The sequence below is a fragment of the Chionomys nivalis genome, chromosome 17 (genome assembly GCF_950005125.1).
Source record: "Chionomys nivalis chromosome 17, mChiNiv1.1, whole genome shotgun sequence".
In the NCBI taxonomy this organism is placed as follows: Eukaryota; Metazoa; Chordata; class Mammalia; order Rodentia; family Cricetidae; genus Chionomys; species Chionomys nivalis.
Window position 1 is genome coordinate 41,143,046 of NC_080102.1, and position 26,720 is coordinate 41,169,765.

Sequence of the window (26,720 nt, forward strand, 5' to 3'; positions counted from 1 at the left end):
AAAGGACTTGACTGAATCCTTTTCCCATCACGGCTTCATGCTGTGGGGGAGGTACCCAGTTGTTCTACAGGAAAAGTCAGTTTATACTCCGCTGGGATACTATAGAAGGGAGAAATACCTTGATTTCACAAGATTTCTACAGAATTGACAGTGACTTATCCAAAAGGACAGATGTCTGCAAAAAACGGGTTACTCCAAGCGGAGTGTCTGTATACACTTCCTGTGGATAGTCCCATAGATCTGCCAGCTGTCTGTTTACGGTATAAGACTGTGGGCTCACCACAGCTCTGTAGACCAGGCTGGCCTCAGACTCACAGAGGTCCACCTGCCTCTGCTTCCCAAGTGCTGGGATTAAAGGTGTGCGCCATCACGCCTGGCCAGTTTAGCTATTCTGTAACCTACGTTTCATGAGTTTGATAAGTAGTGTTTAAGATTGAAATGGGCCTAGAGAGAAGCCTCAGCTGTTAAGTCCTCCAGCTGTTCCTCTCTCAGCATCCACACGGTGACTCACAATTGTCTATAACTCTAGCCGCAGGGGGTCCAACGCCTTCTTCTGGCCTCCGCAGGCAAGACACTCACAGGCGTAAACAAAAACACCAAAACATCCGAATGTAGCGAAGAACTCCTGATGGGCAAGACTGCAGTTACCAAGCAAGGTCAAGAGAAAGCAGGGAAACTGAGGAACTGGCAGATTGGTCGTTATTCAGTAATCTCTGCCATTGCGGAAAGACAGCCAATGTCTGTCTATGTTCATGTCACAGTAGTCTACAGAAGTGAAGCAGGTCAGTCAGATTCGTGGGAATCCGACTGCAGAGTGATGGTTGGTGGATAGGGGATGGGGTGGAGAATGGATTGTTGGTAGGGATAGAGTCAATGCATGAAGCGGAAAGAGTGTTGGGGAGGGATGGAGTGTGAATGATGGCTGTGCCGGAATGGACTCACGGGAACTGAGAGCTACAGTCAGGAAAGGTTAAAAGGGGACAAAGGAGTGAATGGCTGCCAGGGCCAGTGACAAAGTTCACGGAGCAGGTGAGGGGGTGAGACAAAGTGGACCAATGGCTGGACTCCCCTACTGAGGCATCACTGGGGGCCTGAAGAAGTTGAGTAAGGTGTGAGGAGACAAGCAGCCAATCTGAGGCTGAACTGTGCGGAGGACATCGGAGCGCCGGCTCAGGTCACAGTTGCCCTGGCTTACCCATCCATCCCAACACAATTCTATCCCATTTTTGCCCTGGGCTGAGTCAAGCCTGCCTCCCACTTGCAGAAAATCTCCCTGGGATGATCCAGACATCTAGCAAGCTGGCAGGTAACTGAGAGCCTCCAGGCAGCCAGGTCCTGGGTGCAGGGTTGGGAAACTGGGTGAAGGATGCTGGCATTCCTGTATCCAGCAGGGCTGAGTGGGGCAGTGTTGTCCTCGGGAGCCTCTCGTCACCATCTGGACCCTGTGTGGTCAGAGCAAGCCGTTCACTGTATATTTCCAGTCCCGTTAACATGAAATTCAGCATCTGCCTTCCTCCTTCTGAAGGTGTATGCAGCATACAGTGCTTCTCATCTCCCTCCTTCCTTTTTGCATTGGTGAAGAGTAAACCCAGGGCTCACATACACGCGGCAAGTGCCATACCACTGAGGGATACCCTCAGCACACAGTCAGTTCTGATTTCCCTACCCATTTAAATGCATTCTTTCTGTAAGACACACCACAAGATCCCTAATCCAGGGAACCCTAGGCAGAGTTTCAGATATGGAACAATTCACTTGTAACAGTCAAAACACTTAAAAGAATGTCCTCAGTGTGAAAACATGGCAGTTACCAGACCAGAAGGACACCGTTTATAGCCAGAGAACCAAACAAGAAGGCTTGCTACTTGCCTTCATCCAGAGATGGACGTACATATTGAAAAGCTCACATTCATACTCATCTTTGTGCATGTCCACAGATAACTCACAAGTGATGGCTTGCGAGTTATAATTAAACTTTAGCAAATAGGCAATAAAAAAGTGCAAAATCCATGACTACTAAAGGAGTCACAGTGACTTTGTTTGCTTCCGAGCTGTTCTCAATCTCTGGGCCAGTGGGTTGGGTATCTCCTGCTGGGTGATATTAACCTCTGTTAGGATCTCTTGGAGACATGCGGTAGGCTGAAAATCTACCCCTGACATTTGCAAGGCCCTGAGCAGGGCCGTCAGCTATCCCAGATGTCTGGACTGAAGGATTCCCGGAGGCAGGAAAAATCCAGGAAGTGCCTTCATCTCTTGTCAGCTCCTTGTCCAGTGGCTGTGACAAACAACCTAAGGACAGAAAGGTTTGTTCTGATTGTTTATTACATTGTGTGTGTGTGTGTGGGGGGGGGGGCCTGAGGAAGAGAACACAATGGACAACTAGCCAGAGCCATTCCTCTTCTTCCTCTGAACGGTCCTAGCATGGAAAGCAGGTCAACATCCTTGGCAGTAAGCCTCCTTATCTGTTGAGCCGTCTTGCTGGCAAGGACTTGTTTATTTCAGCAGTCTGAGGTATTCATCTCTGTGGTAAGGCAGGGCAGAGAGAGCAGGAAGCAGCCGATGGCATTGCGTACAACCAGGAAACAGAGAGAGCTGCATGCTGGTCCTCAGTTGCCTTCCTCCTTTGCAATCTCGATCTTCAGAAGGACAACCCGGGACACCGTGGGATGGTGGCACCCACATTTGGTCTTGGTTGTCCCTCCATAGGTAAATGGAAACTCCTCCCAGACACGGTCAGAGGAATGGTACCTAGGTGGTTTCAAATCTATGCAAGTTGAAGAGCAAGGTTAACCGCAGTAGGCACCTGAAAGTTTGTATGAAAATAGTGTTGTTATTTTGCTTGCTTGTTTGTTTAAATCTCTCCAATAAGCTACACAAACTCTTTGTTTTGTTTTCTTTTCTTTTATGATTTTTCGAGACAGAGTTTCTCTGTGTAGCCCTGACTGTCCTGGGACTTGCTATGTAGACCAGGCTGGCCTCAGACTCACAGGTAACTCAAACTTTTATTTTTAAAAGATATGCTTATTTTTTATTTATGTTTGTGCGAGTCTGCACAAGTATATATTCATGTGCATAATGGAGCCCTGGGAGGCCGGAAGAGGGTGTTGGATGCCCCAGAACTAGAATTAGAATGGTTGTAAATTGCCATGCGGGTGCTGGGAACTGAACCTCTGTCCCCTGCAAGAGCAGTAAATGCTCTTAACAGTTGAAGCATCTCTGTAGCCCCCAAAAGTGAAGTTTAAGCATAAATTATTTAATGTGACTGAATATTAAAATCTTAATTGTTTTCATCAAAATAAAAGTCTGTTCAAGCCTATCGTGTCTTCTCTTTCCTAGGCATTTAGCTTTTAATAGTGAAGTGTAATTACCTCATGGACTCAAAGGCAATATGAACTGCTCTACAGAAAAGAACACCCAGCTCTTGCCAGTCAATCCCACAGCGTATTTTGAGTTAAATACCAGAGCAGTGGGGAAGCAGATGCCTTTTCTCTTGGGAAAGAATCCTTCATTATTCAAGCTTGAACAGACTCTCTGTTATCATGGGGATCTGACATCCTATCCTGCAGAGCAGTGTGTGTGTGTGTGTGTGTGTGTGTATGTGTGACAGAAGGGGGGAGAGAAAGAGAGTCCAGCAGGGCACAGCCACAGGCCCTCTTAACATGGGCAGAGTTGTCGCTTGCTTGTTTGAGTGAACAGATGGTGAAATATGGAGAAACTCCCTAAGGCCAGAATGGGGAGCTCAGCTCAGGAGAGGAGTCAGCTTGCGCAAGGACCAGAGGAGAAGTATGGGCGTAAGGCAGACCCAGAGACTGGGATGGGGACAAAGGGTGCTTCTAGCAGGATGCTAGCAGCTGTCTTCACACTTAGCCTCACAGTGAACCACACACATCTGCTTTTCCTCCCTAGGATTGGGAAGCAGAACAGAACTCTGGGTGGTTAAAGGATGCTCACCATGTGTGAGGCAGAGCGCTCCTCTGTGTCAGCACACGAGGATGGCCAATAGGGCAGCGAGTGGCCAACAGGCCCTTACATTTTTCTACAAGTTAGAAAGGAGATCAAAAGAGGGATGTGGACAAAAAGGACACATGAGTCACGAGAAAAGATGCAAAGCTATTTTTTTTTCTAGTTTCAACTCTGTCAAAGTTTCCCCTCTCCATAATGGACATGGGACTTCAACTCTCTGGGTACTGGAATACCAAAGAACCATTTTTGCATTGCGAAAGATTCCAGACTGTGTTCTTCCTTTGAGCAGTGACTGAAGGGGGATATCTTTTTAATCCACTGACCATCAGGGCAGTAGGAATTAGATACTGCTAATCACTGAACACATTTGTTATGTTGACCCACTTCAAAAGAGTATTTTTAAAAGAAATTTGTTTTGTGGAGTGAGGGGTTTTATAACTGAAATGTTTTCTCTTTTTCCTTCTGCTTAACATTGTATCAAATTATCCTACTATAGGGCTGGAGAGATGGCTCAGTGGTTAAGAGCACATGCTGTTCCTCCAGAGGACCTGGGTTCGAGTCGCACCATCCACATAGTGGTTCATGACTGCAACTCGAGTTCCAGGGGCCCCAATGCCCTTTGCCATGGGCACCAGACATGAATGTGGTGCACAGATATGCATGCAGCCAATGGGTACACAGAAAATATTAAAAATAAAATTTAAATAATAGAGTAATATGCAAATTGCATTACTATACATAAAATAAGACAAAATATGGCTTTTAGAATCTAAGCCAACTGGTCAAAGATAGTTTGTGTCAGAAGCCTGAACAGGCACAGTCAGGACCAGAAATCATCTAGCTTCTAGTTCCCCCAGCTCTTGCCTTTATTGACACCTGCCAATCTAGGTTTTTATTTTGAAGTGCCACTCTGACATGGAAACTTGAGGCCCTGCCAGGTGGTGCCATCCTAGTTACTTATGAGGCTGAGGCAAGAGGGGCAGAAGTTGAAGTCCAACCAAGTAACTGAAGGAGACAGCATGTCCTAAGGGAAAAAAGGCTGGGAGTGTAGTGGGTAGAGCATTTGCCTAGCATGCAGGAGGCCACTGGTTCAGCTCCTAGTACTGTAAAATTAAACAAGGGACTGGAGAGATGGCTCGGTGTTCTAACTGGAGTTCAATTCCAAGCACCCATCTGATGGCTCTAACATCCTCTTCTGGCTTCCGTGGACACTGCATACCCGTGGTGCACAGACATACATGCAAGCAGAATACTCATGCACATGGGGAAAAAAAACCCTTAGTATCTTTTTAACAAAGAAAGAAAATCTCCTACCTCTCTCTATGAATTGAAAACGAACAGAAAGCAAAATAAACAACTGCAGAAACATAAAACCTGAGAGAAAATAAAGGAAACAATAATTCCTTTTTAGATAGTGCCATCTCCCTTGTAATAAAGGAAAGGAGAAAGTGTCCCGGGCATGCCACTCAGGACCTTAAAGAAAGAATGAAAAGAGCCACTTCTGTCCAGCAAGCACCCATGCCAAGGGTTTGGGAAAGCCCACGAGGGCGGAGGAGGAGCAGGAGTCCTGTAAGCCCATTGGGCCTCTCTCTGGCTTATTTGCATGGTGTGAGTGGGGCGGGGCATCGGGTGACGTCATCCAAGGTCTGCCCCGGTTGCTGCCGCTCCCTAGGCTCAGAGCTGCAAACAGGGAGCGGAGCTGAAGCTGAGCTGCAGCGCCACCCTGAGCGCCGAGCACCATGTACGACCCAGAGCGCGGCTGGAGCCTGTCGTTCGCCGGCTGCGGTTTCCTGGGCTTCTACCACGTCGGGGCCACGCTGTGTCTGAGCGAGCGCGCCCCGCACCTCCTCCGCGATGCACGCACCTTCTTCGGTTGCTCGGCCGGTGCACTGCACGTGGTCACCTTCTTATGCAGTCTCCCTCTTGGTGCGTTCACGGCCACCACCCAGACCCCGTGCGGAGAGGGGCTCTCCACCTGGGGAATAGGTGACACCTTCCGGGGAACCTGTCCAGACAGCTTTCATCCTTCCCGGTGCCGTGGAGTCAGGCGTGGGATTTCCGAGGGTGGGAGGCAGAGGGCGCGCTATGCATCGGAGATGCTTGAGCATCTTCTTCCCGCACCGGTGCCCTGGTTTGAAATGGGTCCTGCACCCGGGTCCTGCCAGCTGGGCCATTCCGGATCAGGAGAAAACAAGGTGCAGGTATCAATGCAGGGGGCGGGGTCCTCTGGTCCTGTCATCAGGGCCGCGAAGGGTTTGTCCTGTGTGTCTCTGGCTAAGGTGCCATGGTGGGTGCTGCCAGGGGGACAGAAGGTACCCAGACTTGAACACCTTTGGTGGCAGTTCAGCCCTCTGGTCGTCTTGAGAGGTGGCTGCTAGGGATGGGGTGCGTGGCTTAGAAGAGTATTTGGAACCCTCCCTAGAGATTGGAATGGATTCCCAGACAGGCCCAGTTCCACTGTCTTCTATCTTCACTGACCTGGGCCAAGCCGCCCCTCCCAGATCGATGTCACTGGCAGTGACATTCTGGGCATTTGAATCTTGGCCTAATTAAACATTTGTCCATGCACGCATCCATGCGCAAGAGAAGGTGAGTTTACTTCTCTCACCCCCCAAACTATTAGAATGCAATGCCCTTCCCAGTGTCACAGCTGAATGCTTTTGAGGTTGTGGGCAAGGCCTGGATAAGTGCCCCCCCCCCGGGGGGGGAGCTGCTGACACCCAAAGGTACCCAGGCAACATGATAATGCCCCTTATCAACCCTCATTGATCTGGGCCTCTTTAACGCTTTACTCTTTGTTCAGCTGGCCACAGGCAGCCGGGAGTGACTTTGGCAGACACATGAAAGCCCCTGCTGGTGAGCGGAGCTCTGTCATTGGATAGAATCAGTGAGCAGACCCTGAGCTGATGGGACTCAGGGATTAGAAGACAAGCGCTTCTGGCTGTGTGCCTGCTTGCTGTCTTCCCCAGCCAGAGAGGGAGACAAGAGCAAAGGTCAGAGAGAGTGGCCTCTGGGAAGGCTTGACCAGCCTAATGGCCATTGCACACCCTGGGCTTCAGCACTGACCAAAGGCATTTCTTACACGGAGGCCTCTGGACCCCTGTATGAGTGGGTGATTATTGAGACAAGGTGTAAATGCATTGACCCCAGGAATCTAAAGTATATCCACTTTCATAAAGAGCAGTGTTTCTCAAACTGTGGGTGTAACCCCTTGGGGGGATCAAACGATGATTTCACAGGGGTCGCCTAAGACCATCAGAAAATACAGATACTTCCATTATAATTTATAACAGCAAAATTACAGTTATGAAGTAGCAAAGAAAATAATTTTATGGTTTGGGGTCACCACAACATGAGGAACGGTATTAAAAGTTTGTAGCATTAAGGAAGGTTGAGAACCCCTGGTACAGTGGTGTTAACAGGGACAGCCTATGGCTGTCCTATCAAGTCACAGAGAGGCCAGAGGTACAGGTTACCTCTGGTGGGGGCTGCTGAGGCACATTGCCCAGGGGTGTGACAGGCACGGGCCCTTGGGGCACCTGAGTGCTGGCTAGACTTGGCAGAGGAGGTGGTAGGATCTGCCAGTAGTGTGTAAGTTCACTCTCAAGTCAGGCTCAGGGTTTGCTGGGAGTCAGGGTTAGAGTTGGATCAGAACAGGCTGGGATATGTCTGTCTTTGTGGAGTTCAGGATTTGTGCTGCTTGGGGCTAGAAGAGGTGGTCGTGGTACCAGGATAGAGTGGATTGGCCCGAGAGCGCTGGGCTGGAGAGTGAGGGCAGATGAAACACGGATACGCCATGCACCCACTGTGCAGTCTGGGAATTCTGGGCTTAGATGCTCCCGTGGAGACTAGCCACTTAAGCAGCCTTTTATGAGGTGACCATTTTATAGATGTTATTTTACTCAATCCTTTCTCTCTCTCTGAAAGCAAGTAAATTTTACTTTTGTTGAAAAAGGCAGTCTAGTGGCTGGAGAGACGGCTCAGTGGTTAAGATCGCTTACTGCTCTTGCAAAGGACTCAGGTTCAGTTCCCAGCATGCACTTGGCAATTTACAGCCACCTGTATGTAACTCTAGGCCCTGGGAATGTGACACTCTCTTCTGGCCTCTGTGGACTCTTGCACACATGTGCACATAAGCTCAAGCACACACATGCATATAAATAAATTAATCTTTAAATATATTTTTTTCTTTTTTCTTTAGTTTTCGAGACAGGGTTTCTCTGTAGCTTTGGAGCCTGTCCTGGAACTAGCTCTTGTAGACCAGGCTGGTTTTGAACTCACAGAGATCCGCCTGCCTCTGCCTCCCAAGTGCTGGAATTAAAGGCGTGTGCCACCACTGCCCGACTCCGGCTAATCTTTAAATATTTTAAAAGGCCATCTGAGGGATAGACAGGTGGCAGACCACTTTCCTCAGTAAGAGGTGGAGTTGAGGATAACATTTAGGTCCAGGCCTGCGTTGTTTCTTCTGTACCCACTAATGTTCAGTCCGTTTGTGCCAAGGTTGGGGTACTGATGTGTTGGTGGCTTGTGACTTTATGGACACACAGGTAGGAGTTCTCACATACATGGGCTACTGGAAGGCCTAGCTCAGCACCATCCATGGAATACACACCACACACCATTCAGGCCATTGTATATTTCTTAGTTGCTCCATTGAATAAAGTCAGGCAAGGGCGAAATTGAATTTTTTGAGCCATACCCAGAATATTATCACTTTGTAAATGACTGTAAACCACTATTAAAGAGATAATGTCACCGCCTCCTCCAATGTGCTCAGTATGACCAAAATACAGGGTGTGTTTTATGATATCTTAATTGGGACCAGCCACAGTCCGGGAGTTCTGTGTGGTTTCTGGTCTCCAATGTGACACCCTGTTCTGTGTGTTTGTCTTCTGTCCCCAGATCACATCATACAGGCCCTCATGGACCTTGTGCAGAAAGCCAGGAGCCACAGCATCGGCTCCCTCCATCCCTCCTTCAACATTAACAAGTGCATCCGAGATGAGCTCCTGGAGAGCCTCCCGGACAATGTCCACCAGATCATTTCCGGCAGGGCTTGCATCTCGCTTACCAGGGTGTCAGATGGGGAGAATGTTCTTGTGTCTGATTTCCATTCCAAAGATGAAGTCGTGGATGTAAGTATAAGTCTTTTGTCTCTCTGGGTGTGGTCAAATGAAAAAGCCGTACAGGACTGTCGTCTCACTGGACTGGGGCCATACGGACGCTGTTCACTCGGTGAATTGGATGGAGCACCTGGAAGCCCTACTACGTCAGGCCTTTAATTCTCTTGATTTTTTCCAGAGCTGGGGATGGAAGATAGGTGTAGGCAGATTTTTCTGTCCCTCCAGCCAGCTCCCAAATAACAAAACAGAGACTTCTTATTAATTACAAAAGCTTGGCCTTAGCTTAGGCTTGTTTCTACCTAGCTCTTATGACTTAAATTAACCCATTTCTATTCATTTATGTGTTGTTGCATGACTCATGGCTTGTTATTCTTCTCCTGCATGTTCTGCTTCCTCTGCATCTGGCTGGTGACTCTCTGCATCTTTGCCCTTCTTCTGAGCATCCTCTCTGCCCCCAAGATCTTGCCTAGCTATTGGCTGTTCAGCTTTTTATTAAACCAATCCAAGTGACAAATCTTCACAGCGTACCAAAAAGATTATTCCACCAGATAAGCCTTGGGCATATCAGACAAGTGTTCTACTGTGCAACTTTACCCTTTAAAAAGTTTCTCTTCCTCCTTCAAGACTCAGAGATAAATGTTATGTCTATAAATGTTATGCAGTGAAGCTGGGTTTTTTTGAGTGAAGCTTCTCCAGAGTGGGACCATTCTTATTTGCCTCTAGTATCAAGATCAAGCATAGAGAAGATAATTTACCATATCAAATGCCATGTTGGGCCATATAGATACACACAAATACATATATGTCTATATGTGTATGTATGTGTGTATATATATATATACATACACATATAGACTTTTTATAGTTCTTGAATGAATAATTGCATTTGACTGAATGTGAGTCCCTATGAGGCTGCACATGTGGCCAGCAACCCTTCATGTGTCTAGTTCTCCTCTTGAATTTCTAGTGGCTTCTAAATTGCCAACTCTTATCTGTTCTCAGTGGACAGTATGCTGTCCATCACAATGATTCTCAAAGTTTGGTGTGCGGAACCACTGAGTCCATATGGCCTCTAACTGTCTGCAGGAGAACCCTGAGAGAGGGCCGGGGTCTGTGCTTCCTATAGCCCCTAGGCAAGATGCGTGGTTCCAGCCCCTGCTGCCACTGAGTCAACAGTGTGGTCAGCCTGGTGTCAAGGACAGAAGATTGAAGTGTGCAGGCAAATGGTTATAAGGAGCTGGTATTGCTAAGATCCAAGGGCCACAAATACTAGTGTGAGTGTCATTCATTCACCCCGGTGTTAAAAAGCCTGTTGTGTGCAGCAAGCCTCTCACTTCTGCTGTCACTGGGGGGTATAGAAGGGCAAGGGAGGTGCTGGTCCTGTGACTGCCATGCCCCTTTGTCCTCACAGGCCCTGCTGTGCTCCTGCTTCATCCCTTTCTTCTCTGGTCTAATCCCCCCTTCCTTCCGAGGAGAGGTAAGTGTATATGTGGGGGGGGCGGGGTAGGAGTGGGGGTGCAGCTGAGTGTTCGAGGCCTCCTTTGCAGTGACCTGGGCTCGAGCACCCATGACTCTATCTAACTGCAGAGCTGGGATCTTTAGCCTGGAGGACAGAATCCATCCCAGGCCTTCCCATAGGACTGATCCAGACTCACAGTCCAGGAGTGTCTTTCACTTCCCTGTCTGCTATCTGTTGGATACACTGGCCTGGCTCCCTTAATCTGCTCTTGAGCACCCTGGGGATCCTCTTGGTGGCCTAATTAAAGTATAAGATGCTTAGGAATTAAATTACTCTTGAAGGCAGTTGGTTTGCAGAGGGAATATAGGATGGCTCTGCATTTCATCTTTTTAATCTTTTAGACAGGGTATAACTGTGAATTTTGGCTAGAATCCTCCTAAGTACTGGGACTAAAAGGCAGGTGCCACCACACCCAAGAGAGGAAAAATCTACTTTTTTTTTTTTTTTTTTTTTTGGTATATGTAGCACTTGTGTGTCCTTTGTGGGCATAGCCCAGGACTGGGTTACTAGGGACCTTAGCCATTAAGCACATCTTGGATCCTGATATTGGTCCCCAGTCGTCTTGTGACATAATATAGGCATATGATCTTCCCAGAACTAAGTGGAAGGGACCCAGGAGCATCTTGGTGACGTCCCGTGACTTTCTAGAATGCTTTTCCTCAGGAAGGAGGGTCAGGAGTTCAAGGCCAGCTGTAGCTACCTAATACTCTGTCACGAACATGGTGACTTGCATAGGTAATCCCAGCAATCAGGAGACTGAGGCTGGAGGAACGTGAGTTCAAGACTCGTTCCCTCTCCCCAAAAGAAAAGTGTTACAGGAAAACAGGCTTGATTAAATGCCTTGTTCTAGATCTCTTAAGCAGCAAAGGGAGTCTGGCTTTGAACTTGTGGCCATGTGTTTCCTTTGAGGCAGGGTTCATATTGCACTCTATCCCCAAGACATATAGCACCCCTAGTTTATAAAGCCCCTTTATACATGGTATAGCAACTCACCTATGGGTATCCACCTTGCCTTGGGATTTGCCAAGCACAACATGGGGTGGATTCCCATCTCCACATGTCTCTCTGCTGGCACTTTTGCACAGCGGGCATCCTATGCAACAGTACACAGCGACCTTGAAAGCCAGTAAGAAGCCACTGAAAAAGTGGTTCCTAGGCCACCATCTCAGCTGCAATGTCTCAGAAAACAGCATTATCTCTTTCCTCTTCCTTACAGCGGTACGTGGATGGAGGAGTGAGTGACAATGTCCCCCTGTTGGATGCCAAAACCACCATCACGGTGTCCCCTTTCTATGGCGAGCATGACATCTGCCCCAAAGTCAAGTCCACCAACTTCTTCCAGGTGAATGTCACCAACCTCAGTCTCCGCCTCTGTGCTAGGAACCTCCACCTGCTGACCAGAGCACTCTTCCCACCTGATCTCAAGGTGAGTGGGGTGCTAGGGTGCTGCTCTCTACTTCCCAGATAGCTGGGGATCCTGTTAGTCCCTCCATGAGCAAACAGGACTAGACTGTGCCATGACAGTGACTCAGAAAGGATGCTGTCTTAGAGCTGCTTGGTCATCCCTCTGATGACAGCCTCCACTGGGGATCACATGGACTGACCCAAAGTTCAGACTCTACTTCCAGGAATTGGGGTCTAAAAAGTCAGGGGTGGGGGATGGTGTCTAAATTTTTTTTCTATTATTGTGATTTAAAAAATCCTGACAAGAGCAGGTTTTCTGAAACAATTTATTCAGGGAAGTCATGCGGCACCATCTTAAAGCAGTTGCTCACATCAAGTCCACAATCAGGAAGCAGAGTTGTTGCAAGGAACCACTTGTTCATCCCGGCTGCCCAGAACCAAAATAATCACACAGAAACTGTATTAATTAAATCACTGCTTGACTTCTTTTTTTTTTTTTTTTTTTTTTTTTTTTTTTTTTTTTTTGGTTTTTCGAGACAGGTTTCTCTGTGGCTTTGGAGCCTGTCCTGGAACTAGCCTGGAACTCACAGAGATCCACCGGCCTCTGCCTCCAGAGTGCTGGGATTAAAGGCGTGTGCCGCCACCACCCGGCAGCTCTAGCTTCTTATTGGCTAACTCTTATATAATTTAACACATTTCTAGTGATGAATGTGTGCTGCCGCCCAGTTTCCTTTCCACTTATAAAATCTAGGATCCCAGCCTAGGGAGTGGTGCCACCCACAGTGGGCGTGCCTTTCTACCTCCATTAACACAGTCACTATAAACCTTCCAGAGGTCCTGAGTTCAATTCCCAGCAACCACATGGTGCCTCACAACCATCTATAATGATATCTTCTGGCCTGCAGGGACCCATGCAGGCAGAACACTGTAGACATAATAAATAAATAAATCTTTAAAAAAAAAAAAACATACTCAGAGGCCCATCTCCTAGGTGACTCTTGATTCTCTCAAGTTGACAATTGGCACTACCCACAGTAGGCTAGGTGGGGTGGTACATACCTGTATCCCATCACCCAGGAGCCTGGGGCAGGAGGATGGAGACCTTGAGATCAGTCTGGGATACCTAAAAAGACCCTTCCTTTAAAGAAAAGAAGAGGGCTGGAGAGAATGGCCTAGAGGTGAAGAACGTACTCCTGTGGTTCTCGTGCAGGACCTAAAATTGACTCCTGACGCTCACATCAGGGACACAACTGCCTGTAACTCTAGCACCAGGGAACCCAATGCCTCTGGCTTCTGTGAGCATCTGTATACACATGAACATACCTACATACATAATTAAAAACTAAAAATGAATCTTAAAAACAGACTCACAAGCAAGGCATGGTGATGAGCCCCTTTAATCCCAGCTCTCAGGAGGCAGAAGCAGGTGAATCTCTGTGAGTTTAAGCCCTGCTTGGCCTAAATGTGGAATTCCAAAACCTCTAGAGCTAGAGAGAGACCCTGCCTCAAAAAACAGACAAACAAACAACCAACAACAACAAAAACCCAAAAAAACAAAACATGGGACATCAAGATGACTCAGTGTGTAAAGGCAATTGCTGCCAAGCATGAAGACTGAATTCATTCCTGGAAACCCATATGGCAAGAGAAAGAACCAACTCCTATAAATTGTCCCCTGACCTTCATATGCACACGTGGACACACACACACACACACACACACAGAGAGAGAGAGAGAGAGAGACTGAATTTTAAATGAAGCAGGGGCACTGACCCAGACATTTGGGTTTTCTTTTTTTGTGATGCTGAGGATGGAAGCAAGGCAAGGATCATTGCACTGAGCCACGTCCCCCAACCCTCACTGTTGGATTATGGATGAGGGCTCACAGCTGAGCCATGCCTTCTGACCCTCACCCTCAATGGTGGGTTCTGGGCAAGAGCTACACTGCTGAGTCACACCCCCAATCTGTAACTTGTTTTCATTTTGGTTCCAAATGTGATTCTGATTTTCACCCTGGTAAGGAGTCACCACACTCAGAGCCCCCTTTTCTGACTGGTGTTTGAGTGCAGCGACCATGTATCCACAGGTCTCCAGAGAGAACCAGGCTGCATGTACCCACGTGGCTCACCAAGCATGATTCTCAGCCATGATTGTCCAGGGACACTTAGGGCAGTACCATGTTGGCTAGAGTGACGGCTTAGCCCCAGCCCCAACCTGCCTGAAACACAGCTCCTGCTGGCAGAGTCTCTGTGGAGGGGACATTGGCACGGAGAAGCGCAGAGTCAGGTGGACCCTCTCAAGGGCCCTCCAAGCTTTGGATGTCTTTGGCCCTCAGAGGACATAGCAGTCATGGTCCCTGTGGTTCACCTGCCTGATTTGCTCACAGGTGATGGGAGAGCTGTGCTTTCAAGGCTACCTGGACGCCTTCCGGTTCCTGGCTGAGAATGGTAGGTCCTGGCTGGGGTGACTACAGAGCCCCTCAATTCTGTCACCCGTCCTCATGGCCTTTCCCGGCATCTTGCTCTGCCTACCTCTCTCAGCTCTGTGGGATAGGATGCAGACTGGAGGGGAGAGACCAGCAGATCAGAGGCATACATCCTGAGGCAGAGCTGGGATTTGAACCTGGGCAGCCTGACCCCAGCATAGGGCCCCTCCTCTGCAGGCAGCTTCAGCTTGTTTTGTGTTTTTTTTTTTTTCCTTTGTGCTCTTTTGTGAGTCTTTAGCATAAGGGCTCAGGTTTGACATGGTTTGGGAGCTGCTTCCAGACGAGGCCATCGGTTTCTGGTCCCTAGGCCATTATGGGTCCCGCCCACGGGATGGGTCTTCTTCTTAGCAGGCACCTGTACTTGAGTCATCCAAGCTCACCTGGGTGACCATGGATATGTAGTCACACAGTGGAATGACATTTCGACATCAAAACTATCTTAGTTTACACAGGTATGTCCCATGGTCATACAGTAAGGAAAGCTGGTCTTTCTTTAAAAGAAAAAACATGTGTCCTATCATAAACTGGGCCAGTAACATAGACCTGTCATCTCAGCTACTCAGGAGGTTAAAACAGGAGGATTACAGTTCAAGTCCTACCCTGTTTGCCAAATGAGTTCAAGGCCAGCCTGGACCACTTAGTGAGACCCTGTCTCAAGAAATATAAAAAAGAATTTGTATTTATTTATTTATTGGTTTTTTGAGACAGGGTTTCTCAGTAGCTATGGAGCCACTCCTGGAACTCTCTGTAGACCAGGCTGGCCTTGAACTCACAGAGATTTGCCTGCCTCTGCCTCCCAAGTGCTGGGATTAAAGTCGTGTACCACCACCACCCAGCAAGAAAATTTTTTTAAGAAAGAAAGAAAAAGGCTGGGGCTGGGGCTCAGTGCCAGTGTTGCTTGCCTAGCAGATAGAAGTTACTGGGCTCAGTCCCCAAGCCCATCAGGAAAAGAAAGGAAGAGAAGGGACGGGAGAAGAAAAAAAAAAGAGGGTTGGTAGAACATTTGCCTAGTGTGTTTGAGTTTGAAGCACATTTGTGGAGACAGAGGAGATGGCGCTTTTGTAAGGACAGATGTGTGCCCTTTCACTCAGAAGGCCACAGGGCCGTGACCAGGAGCCTCCAGAGCCTTATGAGGAGGTGGTGAACTGGCGGGAAGAGCTAGACTTTAGGCTGACTCCTGAGGAGTCATCAGGGACTGAACAAGGATGTTCTGGAGAATGTGGGCCCTGGAGGAACGGGAAAGCTCAGGAGTAGGGGTCGAGGTCTGTGGGTCCCAGAGATGGCGAATGAAGGCCCGTGTGGCTGGAGAGGCACAGGGTAGGGACTGGAAGATGGACAAAGAGGGACAGGAAGAGTGACGTGTGGACTTGGGAGCAACTGGTACCCACAGCAACAAGGAGCCACGGAGGACTCCTAAAGCAAGAGTGGGGCACATCAGAGGAGAGCGACAGTATAGTGAGAGAACCCAACATGCAGTACTTCACGCAGATACACGTACACACAGACATGCATGCTCCCAAGGGGTTGGCTGCTTTGTCCAAAATACTACTTCATCTTGGGATAGGAAGACGATGATCTGAAAAAAAAAAAAAAAGCCCTTCAAGGTGTTGCTTCTTAGTTAGGCTGTTGGCAAAGACCTATAGGACAGGAGGAGTTCAATGTCAAGACCAGTCTGGGCTTGCTATAGAGATTTGCATTGGCATGGATTTTGCTTTACTGATACAAATTTAAGGTCAATTTTGTTATACTGTGTATATGTATTTCTGCTCTTGATTAAGGTATTATGTTTGTCCAGCTAATTTAAAAATGTAATATATAGTTAAGAAATATAGGTTAATAGATAATCATCTATAATAGTCAAGCTTGTAGTCATGTCAGTTAAATTTTTCTAGATGTACAGAGATGTATTTCAAATGGATAGGCTTTCTTCAAACCTTTCAAAGACTACAGAATATGGCATTTAAAATGTTTAAGAACTTAGGACTTTTGATGACAATGAGATACATCTGCTCCTGACAGCATCAGTTACTTTAAGAGGAAGATGGGTATCGAAGAGGCTCCTTATGGAGTTTGTTAGATGAACTGGACATGTAGACCCACAGAGAAATGACTGCTGAACTTGCCTAAAGGTGAGATGATCCTTCGGGGTTCCTGCTTCATGAAAGAGTCTGCTAGACATTCTGCAGGACACAGAAGAAAGTGACTGACAAGCTGCCAATATAGGTATCACTGTCTTTGAAATTTCCTGCTTCATGCAAAAGTCTGCCGGACACTATGGGCCTGTACTTTGGGTGACTGTCCAGGCAGCGAGATGTCTCTGTCAATTCTAGAGTTTTGGAAGTTGCTTACAATACACTTCCTGTTTACTTAGGTAGTATTATATCCTTCCGGAGTCTTTGATGGAACTGAAGAACTTATAATTATAGTTTTCCTTAGTTATGATAAAAGATAAAGTAGATATAAATATTGTAACTGTAATTATTGCTTGATATATAGTGAGACCTTGACTCAAAGGAATGAGTCAAAAAGCATGAGAGAGGGAGAAAGACAGACCAGGATTCGATATGGCTCTGCCTGCCTCTCAGTACTTGGAAGTCATGTGGTGGAAGGGTGTCATCTTGGACACCAGACCGGCTCTGCCAAGTAGTGGCTGTGTGACTTTGGATGAGTCTCTGTGCTTGTGATTCCTCAGGCGACATGGAATTGATGATTCTCATAGCTGTTGAATGGCCACTGTGCTGTCATTCAGGGCCTGGAATGTAAAGTGCTCAGCCTGTAGGAGAAGAGTTATTTCTTCACTGTAGTGTTTGGCTCTGAAGCAGAGAGAATCCCACATAGCTAGAGCGTGAGCAAGCACGCGAGGCAGGGACTCCACTCCCATCTGCTGGGATGCACGCACGGCACTTCTAGCTCTGATGTGTCCACCTTAATCCACGCCTTGTGTTGGGTGGTAGCAGGCATGACGTTGCTGTGTTGGCTCACCTCCCCTGCCATCTGGGGCTGAGTGTGGCTGGGCAGATGACGACTGTCTCCCATCTCAGCCCTCGTGCGAATCTCCATGTTCTTTGCAGGCATCTGTAATGGGCCACAGCCCAGCCTGAGTCTGTCCTCAGAGGACAGGGAGCCAGAAGCCATGCCTCTCTGCCTGGAAGACAGCAACCTTGTGGGGGACCAGCTGCCAGTCAGTCTGTGCCTTACAGCTGTGCCCTGGGATGACAGCATCAAGGAGACCCTGTCCCCCAAGCTCAGCACAGGTACTGCTGTACTGGGGCGGGATGAGACCAGGGCATACCAGGTGGCATAAGCAACTGGGCTGCTTGCTGTGTGTGACGGGGAAGGTGACATTTCTCCAGCATGTCCCTACTGCACAAACTGGCCACTGCTACCTATCCCTGTACCTGGAATTCATGACCAGGAGGAACGCTGATCCAGTTGAGCCCAGGTTACTCACATGGGCTCCAGCCTGGCAGCCAGGCCCAGGCCCACCCTGCCAGGCTGCCTTCTTCCTCGTTCCAGCTCTGATCAGGGCCGTGGATATGAGGGAGGACGTGAGGTCCAGCCTGTCTCCCAACTCTTCGTTCAGAATGCCTTTGGGGTCCCTGCTGTCCACTTGTCTACTTATCTCTCCTTAGCTTCCTTTTTAGCTTAGCTCAGCCACCATTTTTTTTTTTTTTTTTTTTTGGCCACCATGTGATCTATTTTATGTCATTGTCATTGGCTGCTGAGTAGACAATGACATGTTCTAAATGTTTGTGTCCCTCAAAATTCCTATGCTGAACAGCCTAATGTGGTATTGTCCTTAGGAGGTGAAGCCAGGTGACTCAGGAGTTCAGGGCAAGCCTTGGCTACATAGTGAGTCAGCCTGGGCTACACGAGACCTTAGCTCAAGAACAAAAATGACTTTCATCCTGAAATCCAAGCTCCCAAGGGAATGGTATAGGGAGGCAGGCACTGGGACCCCTCTGAGGGCAGAGCCTTCCAAATGAGATTGGTTCTGGAAAGAGGCCCAGTAAATACCCTCCAGTCCTTTGGCCCACAGTGGTCTATCTGTGACCTGGCTCTCACCACACACCAGTGTCTGCTGGAGCTAACACTTGATCTTCCAGTATCCAAATCTGCGAGGAGTCAGTGCTTGTTGTTTCTAGGAGTCGCAGGGTAACTGTAGCATGTGACCATGGTCTGATCTGCCAAGTCAGACAGCCTAGTTCACAGACAGCTTCCAACCAGGCCCAGGAGAGACTCGGGCATGAACTGAACCCAGTGTCTGCCCTCCAGGCAGTAGCTGTTCAATGGGAGGTGTCAGGAGGTCATCAGGGGATAAAGGGTGAAGAGGCAGATGAGGGGTGGAGTGTGGCCAAGGGTGGCTGGAAGCTGTGTGTGCCCTTATCTGGAAATATGAGAGAGCCTTAGGCCTAAATATGGGCTAGCAGAGGGGGGGGGAGGGAGAGATGGGGCTCTTCCCTTTGTTCTTTTCTTTCTGAGACCATCTCACTGTGCAGCCCACACTGGTCTCAAACTTGAAATCCTCCTGCTTCAGCTTCCCAAGTGCTGGGATTAGAAGCCTGAACCAACAGACTTGGCTAGAGTTTGACCTTTGCATCCATCACCTTTGCTATGAGAGGAACGGCACAAAAACCTCAGTGTGTCCCATCTGAGCCCCTGCCAGTCCTTAGGCCCCAGGCTGGTCTGACCCCTACAGACAGAGGGCTTGGATGCTGGTATTCTTGGGAGCCATACAGATAGGAAGTTCCACATTGCCATTTTCAGCTGTGAGCGAAGCAATTAAGGACAGGGACGGCCCTCTGAGCAAAGCCTGCAACCTCCTGCCCATCAGGATCCTGTCGTACCTCATGCTGCCCTGCACTCTGCCCGTGGAGTTGGCCATCGCTGTGGTCCACAGGTAAGCATCGAGGCATGGTGTGGCAGTTCAGGGAGCTGACGGCGGCTTTGGCCGAGGCTAGCTGTATGCGTTACAAGAGGAGCCCCTGGGAGAGGCCCTCTTACCTCCAGCCATGGGTGTCTGCTGTATGGTGTAAGTTCTGAAGCCATCTGGCGGGTCCTAGAGCTGGCAATGGCCTTAACTAGTCCCTAGTTCAGCCACTCATCATCCCCTGGGGAAACTGAGGTAGGGAGAGGTGAGGCCACAACACTGCAGCCACTGACCTGGTGAGTACGAAGGCCAGGTCTAGAAACAGATCCCACTGTCCTTGGGCCTGTCTATAGAATCACACGCAAACAGTATTGAGCTGAGAGCCCCATTCCCTCTGGTCATGGCTGGATGGTATGAGTCAGTCAGCCATTAGGAGACAGAAATGAGGTGGTCCTGGAACTTGGGAAGGGGGCTCCCATTCAAACAGTACAGTGAAGAGGCAGCTTGGCTCATCCATCAGACTATTCTGGTTTAATACCTGGCTGCACCCCCTTTTCACAACTGTGTGGCCCTGGACTAGGGAATGTACCCCTCAGCTAACCTCTGAAACAGGAAGAGACGAAACCGTCTGGGGCAGAGGATGATCAGGAGGCCCAGTGTGAGGTTCTGTGTGTGGCGTGTGCTCACATGTCCAGCTGGCAGCAGTAATTTGGTGCTAAATTGACATCCCTTACCCAAGAGTCTGATATGCCTTATCCATCGAGGGTTTGGATTTTTTGCTGTTGCTTTATAATTCTGGGTATTTGCATAGGCTTATAGTTAAGCAAGTTCAAACAGGTTTAAAAAAATCAGAAATGTTTTGAGCATCATGCCAATGCTAGAATGTTTCAGATTTTTATACTGGGCATGGTGGTACACACCTGTGGTCCAGTACTCTGAATGGAGGCTGAGACAGGAAGATCAGTAGTTCAAAACCACCCTGGGCCAGAGTTAGTCAAGGCTAGCTTGGGGTACATGTAGAGACCCTGTCCCCAAAACTGAGTGTTATTGGGCATGTAGCTCAGTGGTGGTGTGGATAGTTAGCATGGTTCAATTCCCCAGTCCCAATCCCATGAGTCAGGAGGAGGGAGGGAATGAGAGGGAGGAGAAAGGAAGGAAGAGGAGGGGGGACAGATGTGTTATCTGGAGGTTCTGGCTGTGCCATTTGCCTTGGCCCTCTCCTAGTGTCCTTGTCCTACCTCATCTGGACTGGTGCCTTGGTCTGTAGACCAGGCTGGCCTTGAACTCAGAGCCCCTCCTGCCTCTGCCCTCCGAGTGCTGGGATTAAAGGTGTACGCCACCCCAGCTGGGCCTTGTCTCTTTTTCTCGGCATTCTCCCTTGCTTTGCTGGAGCGGAGCCTTACTAAATCCCTAAGGAGAGTGTTCTGCTGGCCTCCCGGAACCTCTGTTTTCTGCGTCTGACTGCTGGGCAGCTGCCCACAGAGAGACCTGCAGGCACAGAGTCTGTCCTCAGACCTACGCTAGGCTTTCCTGGAATTGCTCAGAAGAGTCCACTTCCACCTAGTTCTCCTCTCTGTGGCTGAGTGACTTTTGGTCTTTCTGCCCCTCCATGGCTAGTCTTTCACTTCACAGACTGTCACTTCCTCAGCCAAAGCCTGTCTCTTCTGTGGTTTGGGGACTGGACCATCTATAATTATGTCTGTAACTCCTTTTTCATGGCCATTTTTCCCCTTTCCCTGCAGCTCTGTGAGAGCTTTGCCTCTGGCTGGATTCTGGCCTTGAGGACCTTCTCTTTTTTACATTTTTCAAATCTTTGACTTTTTGCCTCCAAGTTAAAGTCTTCTCAAATATACCTTCCAGTCCCATTCTCTGGGTTTTTTTTTTTTTTTTTTTTTTTTTGTTGTTGTTGTTTGGTTTGGTTTTTTGAAACAGGGTTTCTCTGTGTAGCCCTGACTGTCCTGGAACTTACTCTGTAGACTAGGCTGGCCTTGAACTCAGAGGCCTGTGTCTGCCTCCTGAGTGCTGGGATTAAAGATGTGCACCACCACTGTCCAGCATTCTCCCCGGATTAACATTAGCAGCATAAATGAATTTCTAAACTCTGGCTGGTCCTTTATTCCTGTTCTTTTACATGAGCATTCTTGGTGTATGTGTGTGTGTGTGTGTGTATGTGTGTGTTGGGAAAAGGGTGTGGAGGGGCATGTCTGTGTCTGTAAGTGCAAGTGTATGTGGGGGTGGGGTGTCTGTATGTTGGGGGGTATTTTTATATTTTATGCGTTGATTTTGTGTGCGCGCGTGTGTGCATGTGTGCGAGCACTCATGAGGGCCATTGCCTGTGTGTGGTGGTCAGATGTCAACCTTTTGAAGTTGGTTCTCTCCTTCCATTTGGGTCCTGGAAATCAAACTCCAGGTGTCAGACCGGGCCAAAAACATCTTCACCCTGTGAATCATCACTCTGCCCCATGTGTCCACATTTCTGAGCCAGAATTTTAAATCCATAGCCCAAGCTGACCTGGAACTTACGGTGTAGACCAGACTGACCTTAAACTCAAGTCAAACCTCCTGCCTCAGCCTCTCGTGTGTATGCAAGGTGTCAGGCATAATTCACCGCCTCCCACCCATGTTCTTGGTCACTAGCACAGCTTCCAGGCTGTGGCTAGTGCTGATCCAGCTCACTGCTGCAGGAGACAGGTTCTCCCTGGACTGTCCTGCTGCCCTTCCTGGATGCTTGCATAAGCCACCAAGTTTCACGGTTCTACTGGTGCTCTTCAATGTCTGGCTTCCTCCCGTCTGGCTGAGGTTACCCAATCTCTCAGTTGTATCAGTCGCTCACAGTCGCCGCCCAGCTTCTTAGGAAGCTAAAAAGCCCAAGGGGTCTAGGCCAGACTGGCAAGAGAACAAAACCCTGTCTGAAAAGAAATAAATGTATCCCAGCCTGCCTCCCTGCTTCTCTCCATGGCAAACCCGCCACTTGCATAAGTCTGCTCCGGATAGGACACGTAACAAGCTAGTCTTGTGTGCACCCCCTGTATTCCCATCTTAGCACCCTGCACCAGTCCAACCTCTAACTTCTCCATCAAAATCCCCGGGCAGCTTTACTGATTCAGTGTCCCCTATGGAGTCAGCCTCCTGCTTTGGGCTGGTACTGACCAGCAACCTGCCTCTTGCCAGAGCCTACAAATGTTTTTGGTCCCCATGGTACTACCCTTGGATTCATAGTGGCGATGCACAGCTGGCCTCGGTGGAGAGCCTAGGCCTTGGCCAGCACTTGCCATCAACCCTCGAGAAATTATGTTGACTGACCTCACAGAGCTGAGGCATTCCCCATTCATTCCCAGGGGCTTTCTGAAACCCTGAATGACCTGGTTTGCTTTAGGAGTTTTAGAAGGTTCACTGTTGTAATAGCAGCCTAGATCGGCCTTAGGGAGCTTTTCGGATCAGGGTCAGAAGTGACACTAACAGCTCATGTGGATAAAGGCTAGTGTTGGGAGATGGCTGCTTTTTATTGACTTTTCTTCTGGTTTATCTCCAAGCTGATACAGTGAACCCGTGTGTGTGTGTGTGTGTGTGTGTGTGTGTGTGTGTGTGTGTGGTATGTGTGCATGTGTGTTTATATGTGCAGTACACATGCACAATGTCATTGGCTTCCTTCCCACAGGTTGGTGATATGGCTCCCTGACATCCCTGATGATATCCAGTGGCTACAGTGGGCAACATCCCAGGTGTATGCCCACATGATGACATGTCTGCTCCCCTCCACCAGGTAAATAATTTGGCCTAGGGTATGTGGGCCAGATGGGCATCCCTATTGATCTCAGAGCTTGGGTCATGACTTCCCTAAGAAGTCAGGCTCAGCCACCTGTCCGTCCCCCACAGGACAATTAGAGTACTAGTGAAAAACAGGGAAAGGAGATTTATTCACAAATAAGAAGGTTCAGGGACTCCCCCTCTCCCCAGGAGATTAAAGTTTAAACAGAGGTATGCTAAGTAGTCCTAGTCACAGCGTGGCCCTGCCCACCCTTGTCTGGGCTCCAGGCTCTCCTCCAAGGTTCAGGCCAGGCCTTCTCTCTTCAGCAGGAGCCTCCTGGGGAAATCCCAGTTCCTTGGCCTCAACTGTTTCAAAGGTCTGAGAGCCAAAGGGAGGGACCCAGCTGTCTCCTCAGAGTGCCTTCTCTCCTGCCAGAACCACTGCAAGGTTTGTGCTCAGGCCACACGCAACAGTCTGGGAACATCTGACTCAGTGTCAAGACAGTGACAAGGAGGATCCTGAGTGCGACCCCAGAAATCCTGAGGCTGTGGAGGGAGAGGAATGGGAGGGTGGGAACAAAGAAGAGGAGTTGTGGACTCGGGGCACAGGGGAGATTAGGTCCTGAGCAGCACTGCTCTGCCTGTGGGCAGGAACCCCGGACAGCCTGGCATGAGGAAGGGGGAGTTTGGGGGGTGGCAGTTCCAGTGACTCATGGGAAGTGGTCCAGGAGGTGGTAGGGCATCTTGATGGGACAGCATGTTCCTGTGGAAGAAGCCCATGGTTCAGTTGAGGGCTTGTTAGTGGGTGAAGCTGTGGCTATCCACTGGGGGTGTTCAGGCAGTGGAGAAAGACACAGGCTTAGGGGATGGGGACTGTCCCCTCAGCACTGAAGGCAGGAAGAAGCTGTGGCTCTGGGCTGCACCCCTATAACGACCAAGTACGTGATGGTGGCTCAATGACTGGCTCCACCCTCCCTGAACCTGTTAGGTTTGGGGTGAGGAGTTCAAGAGGACACTGAGCTAGATTACTGGGGATAGCTTATTAGAAGCGTTATTAATGCCATGGACAGACAGATGGACAGAGGGGCAACAGTCTGGTGGGGCTTCCAGGCAGCTCAGGCCCCAGTACTAGAGATAGACAACATGGGGGCAACTTTGAAGAGACTCAGTCCACATGGCAGAGGAGGGAACCCCTTCTTAGACCTGTTGAGGCTGAGGAAGGTTCACAGTAAGAATATGTAGCCAGGCTCTTTGACTGGTAGGCAGGAGGCCGGAAGGGGGTGGGGAGGATTGACACGCCTTTGATGATGGAGACACTTCTCAGGTAGACTACTGTGCAGTGTCCCAGGAGGTTCCTGGAAGGATCTGTGAGGAGACCTGGGCAGAGGCTGAGTTCTAACCACATTCCTACAGAACTGAAGACCCGAGAGCCTTGGGGAAGGGCCTCCAACCTTACTTCCTTCTTTCCGTTCAGATCCCGAGCACTCAAGAGTGAGCAGCAAACATGCAAGCATGGACATCACACATTGCTACACAAGTCCCAGTGAGGCTCTGCTTGTTTGTAAATTGCTGGCCTCCTGGCTTCCTATGAACTTGGACACTCTCCCTGTGGGAGGGTCCAGGAGGGGCCCAAGCTGAGGCCACCCTGCCTTCCACACCAAGCCCAGCCTGACCTTCAGCTGAAGCACAATGTCTGGATGGTGGGTGGTGGTGGGACTATATTCTCTGTTTTGTAGTGGGAAGGGTTCTGCTACTTTTGGAGGCATCTATGAAATCACTCTCCGGGAGCTAAGCCCCTGTGCAGCTGCCCCTGGATGCTGTGCCGTAACCTCATGTCTGTGACCCCAAAATCACAGAATCTGGGCTAAGTTGGTAGTTTACAGACACCAAAGACGATGATTTGGTCTTTAGGAAGCTACTTTTGGTCTGGGTGAAGTCTGCTGCTTGAGAGCTAACCCGGAGAGGAAGCTCCAGTCTCTTAGCCTGTGAATGGTGGGGATGACAAGGGCGGCCGCGTTTGGAAACAGGAATCCAAGCTGGTCGATCTCATAAGGAAAATTATTCAGAAGTGTGATGGGATGGAGTGTGGCTGTCCCTGAAAAGGGCCTGTCAGTTGAGGGTCAGACAAGGTAACTTATTACATTCAAGGACACTGTTGGCTCTTACTAAAATAGTTTATAGGGAATTTTATATGAGCACACCAGGGAATGTGTAGTGAACTACATGTATGGTCAGTGAGCTGTGAATAGAATTAACCTTAAAATCTCTTGTATGTGGGGGCAAAACAACACAGGTAGGAAGCACAGTGAACCTCTGCCTCCTCACCCTCAACTTGGTTCTGGCCTGTTTTCTCCAGTGTCTCCAAAATCTCTGTACTGTCATCAACTATCACTGCATCTCTCTGTTCCCGTCTACTCCACGGGCCTTAATGGGGAGAAGCATCCACTTTTCTCAGGTGAATGTATACAGCTGTGGGCGTGATGTGTTTCCTGTAATTCACATATTAGATTAGAACACAGAAAACAAAAGCCGCAACAAGGACCTGCTCATACTCCTGAGCACTGGCAGTGAGGTTCATGTCTCCCGGAGTCCTCGTGAGCTCCAGGTTCACACACACACTTCAGGAGGAATCCTCACACACTGGTGCACATAATCTTAGCAGGGTTGATCCTGATTGGATAGGAGACGACTCTGCGGGGAGAGAATGTGGTTCCAGAAAGCTTCTAGGCTACACAGAAGAAAAAAAAAAAGACTGTCTCATGGAGAAAACAAACCGGAGTGGGGATGTTGCTCAGTTATTGAGTGCTCATCTAGCATGCTGAAGCTCTGAGTTCAGTCTCGGCACCGTATAAACTGTGGTGTGGCTGGCAAGCGTATGCCTGTAATTCCAGCTCTCAAGCAGTATAGTAAGAGGATCAGAAGTTCAAAGTCATCCTTGGCTAAATGAGACCCTGCCTCAAAAACAAACACAAAGAAATGGCAGAAGCTTCTCATCAGCAGGGAAGAATATTCCTGCCACCCTATGAAATACAATTTCTGCTGGTGTGGAGCCCTCCACTGTCAGGAACACCTGGAGGGGAAAAGTTAATACCAGGGAGCAACTTCCTGAACCTGCTAATCAGGTCGCAAAGCTGGTTCACTTGTTAAAAGCCAAGCATGGGTGTCTTATGCAAATGGTGTGTCCACAGAAGTACTGAATGCATACATCAAAAGTACCCACAACTGTCAAGGGAAAAAGGTTCATAATCAATGTGAAAAAAAAAAAACAATAAATATGATCTTTTAAAAATGCATTTCTAGTCTCTTCCTCTCTCATCCTACAATCAAAAGTGCTGTGCGACAGCTTTCTCTATAGGTTTGCGTCCTCTCCTCTAGGCCTGCATGCTGGATGTCTTCCGCACTGCATAATAAATGACCGGGTTATTGCTATATATTGTTATATAGCCCAGGCTCGTCCTGAACCCTCCACTCTCCTGCCGCAGCCTTCCCAGCACCACGTTCACACACCGCCACACCAGCCTAGAACGTGTATTTTCAGCAACCACTGGGAAAGGACAATGGCGTAGTCTCCAGAGCACACTGAGGGACACTGCGGTGATAAAGGGCTGG

General features: G+C 48.9%; 1 protein-coding gene across 1 annotated transcript; it reads left to right on the forward strand.

Moving 5' to 3' along the window:
- The first annotated feature begins 5,651 nt into the window (after window positions 1-5,651).
- Window positions 5,652-26,388, forward strand: Pnpla3 (patatin like phospholipase domain containing 3). Its single transcript, XM_057792720.1, has 9 exons — window positions 5,652-5,889; window positions 8,866-9,098; window positions 10,498-10,563; window positions 11,822-12,031; window positions 14,396-14,456; window positions 17,566-17,748; window positions 19,262-19,394; window positions 23,023-23,127; window positions 24,586-26,388. The coding sequence occupies exons 1-9, from the start codon at window positions 5,703-5,705 to the stop codon at window positions 24,656-24,658; spliced, it is 1,251 nt and encodes a 416-aa protein (XP_057648703.1). The 5' UTR covers window positions 5,652-5,702; the 3' UTR covers window positions 24,659-26,388.
- The last annotated feature ends 332 nt before the right edge of the window (window positions 26,389-26,720 follow it).

What these genes read in the sequence shown, in the direction of transcription:
- Pnpla3 (XM_057792720.1), top strand. Translation starts at nt 5,703, where the DNA reads ATGTACGACCCAGAGCGCGGCTGGAGCCTGTCGTTCGCCGGCTGCGGT. An exon ending in CTTATGCAGTCTCCCTCTTG is followed by an intron (nt 5,890 to 8,865) that starts GTGCGTTCACGG and finishes TTCTGTCCCCAG; the next exon opens with ATCACATCATACAGGCCCTC. An exon ending in CCCCTTCCTTCCGAGGAGAG is followed by an intron (nt 10,564 to 11,821) that starts GTAAGTGTATAT and finishes TCTTCCTTACAG; the next exon opens with CGGTACGTGGATGGAGGAGT.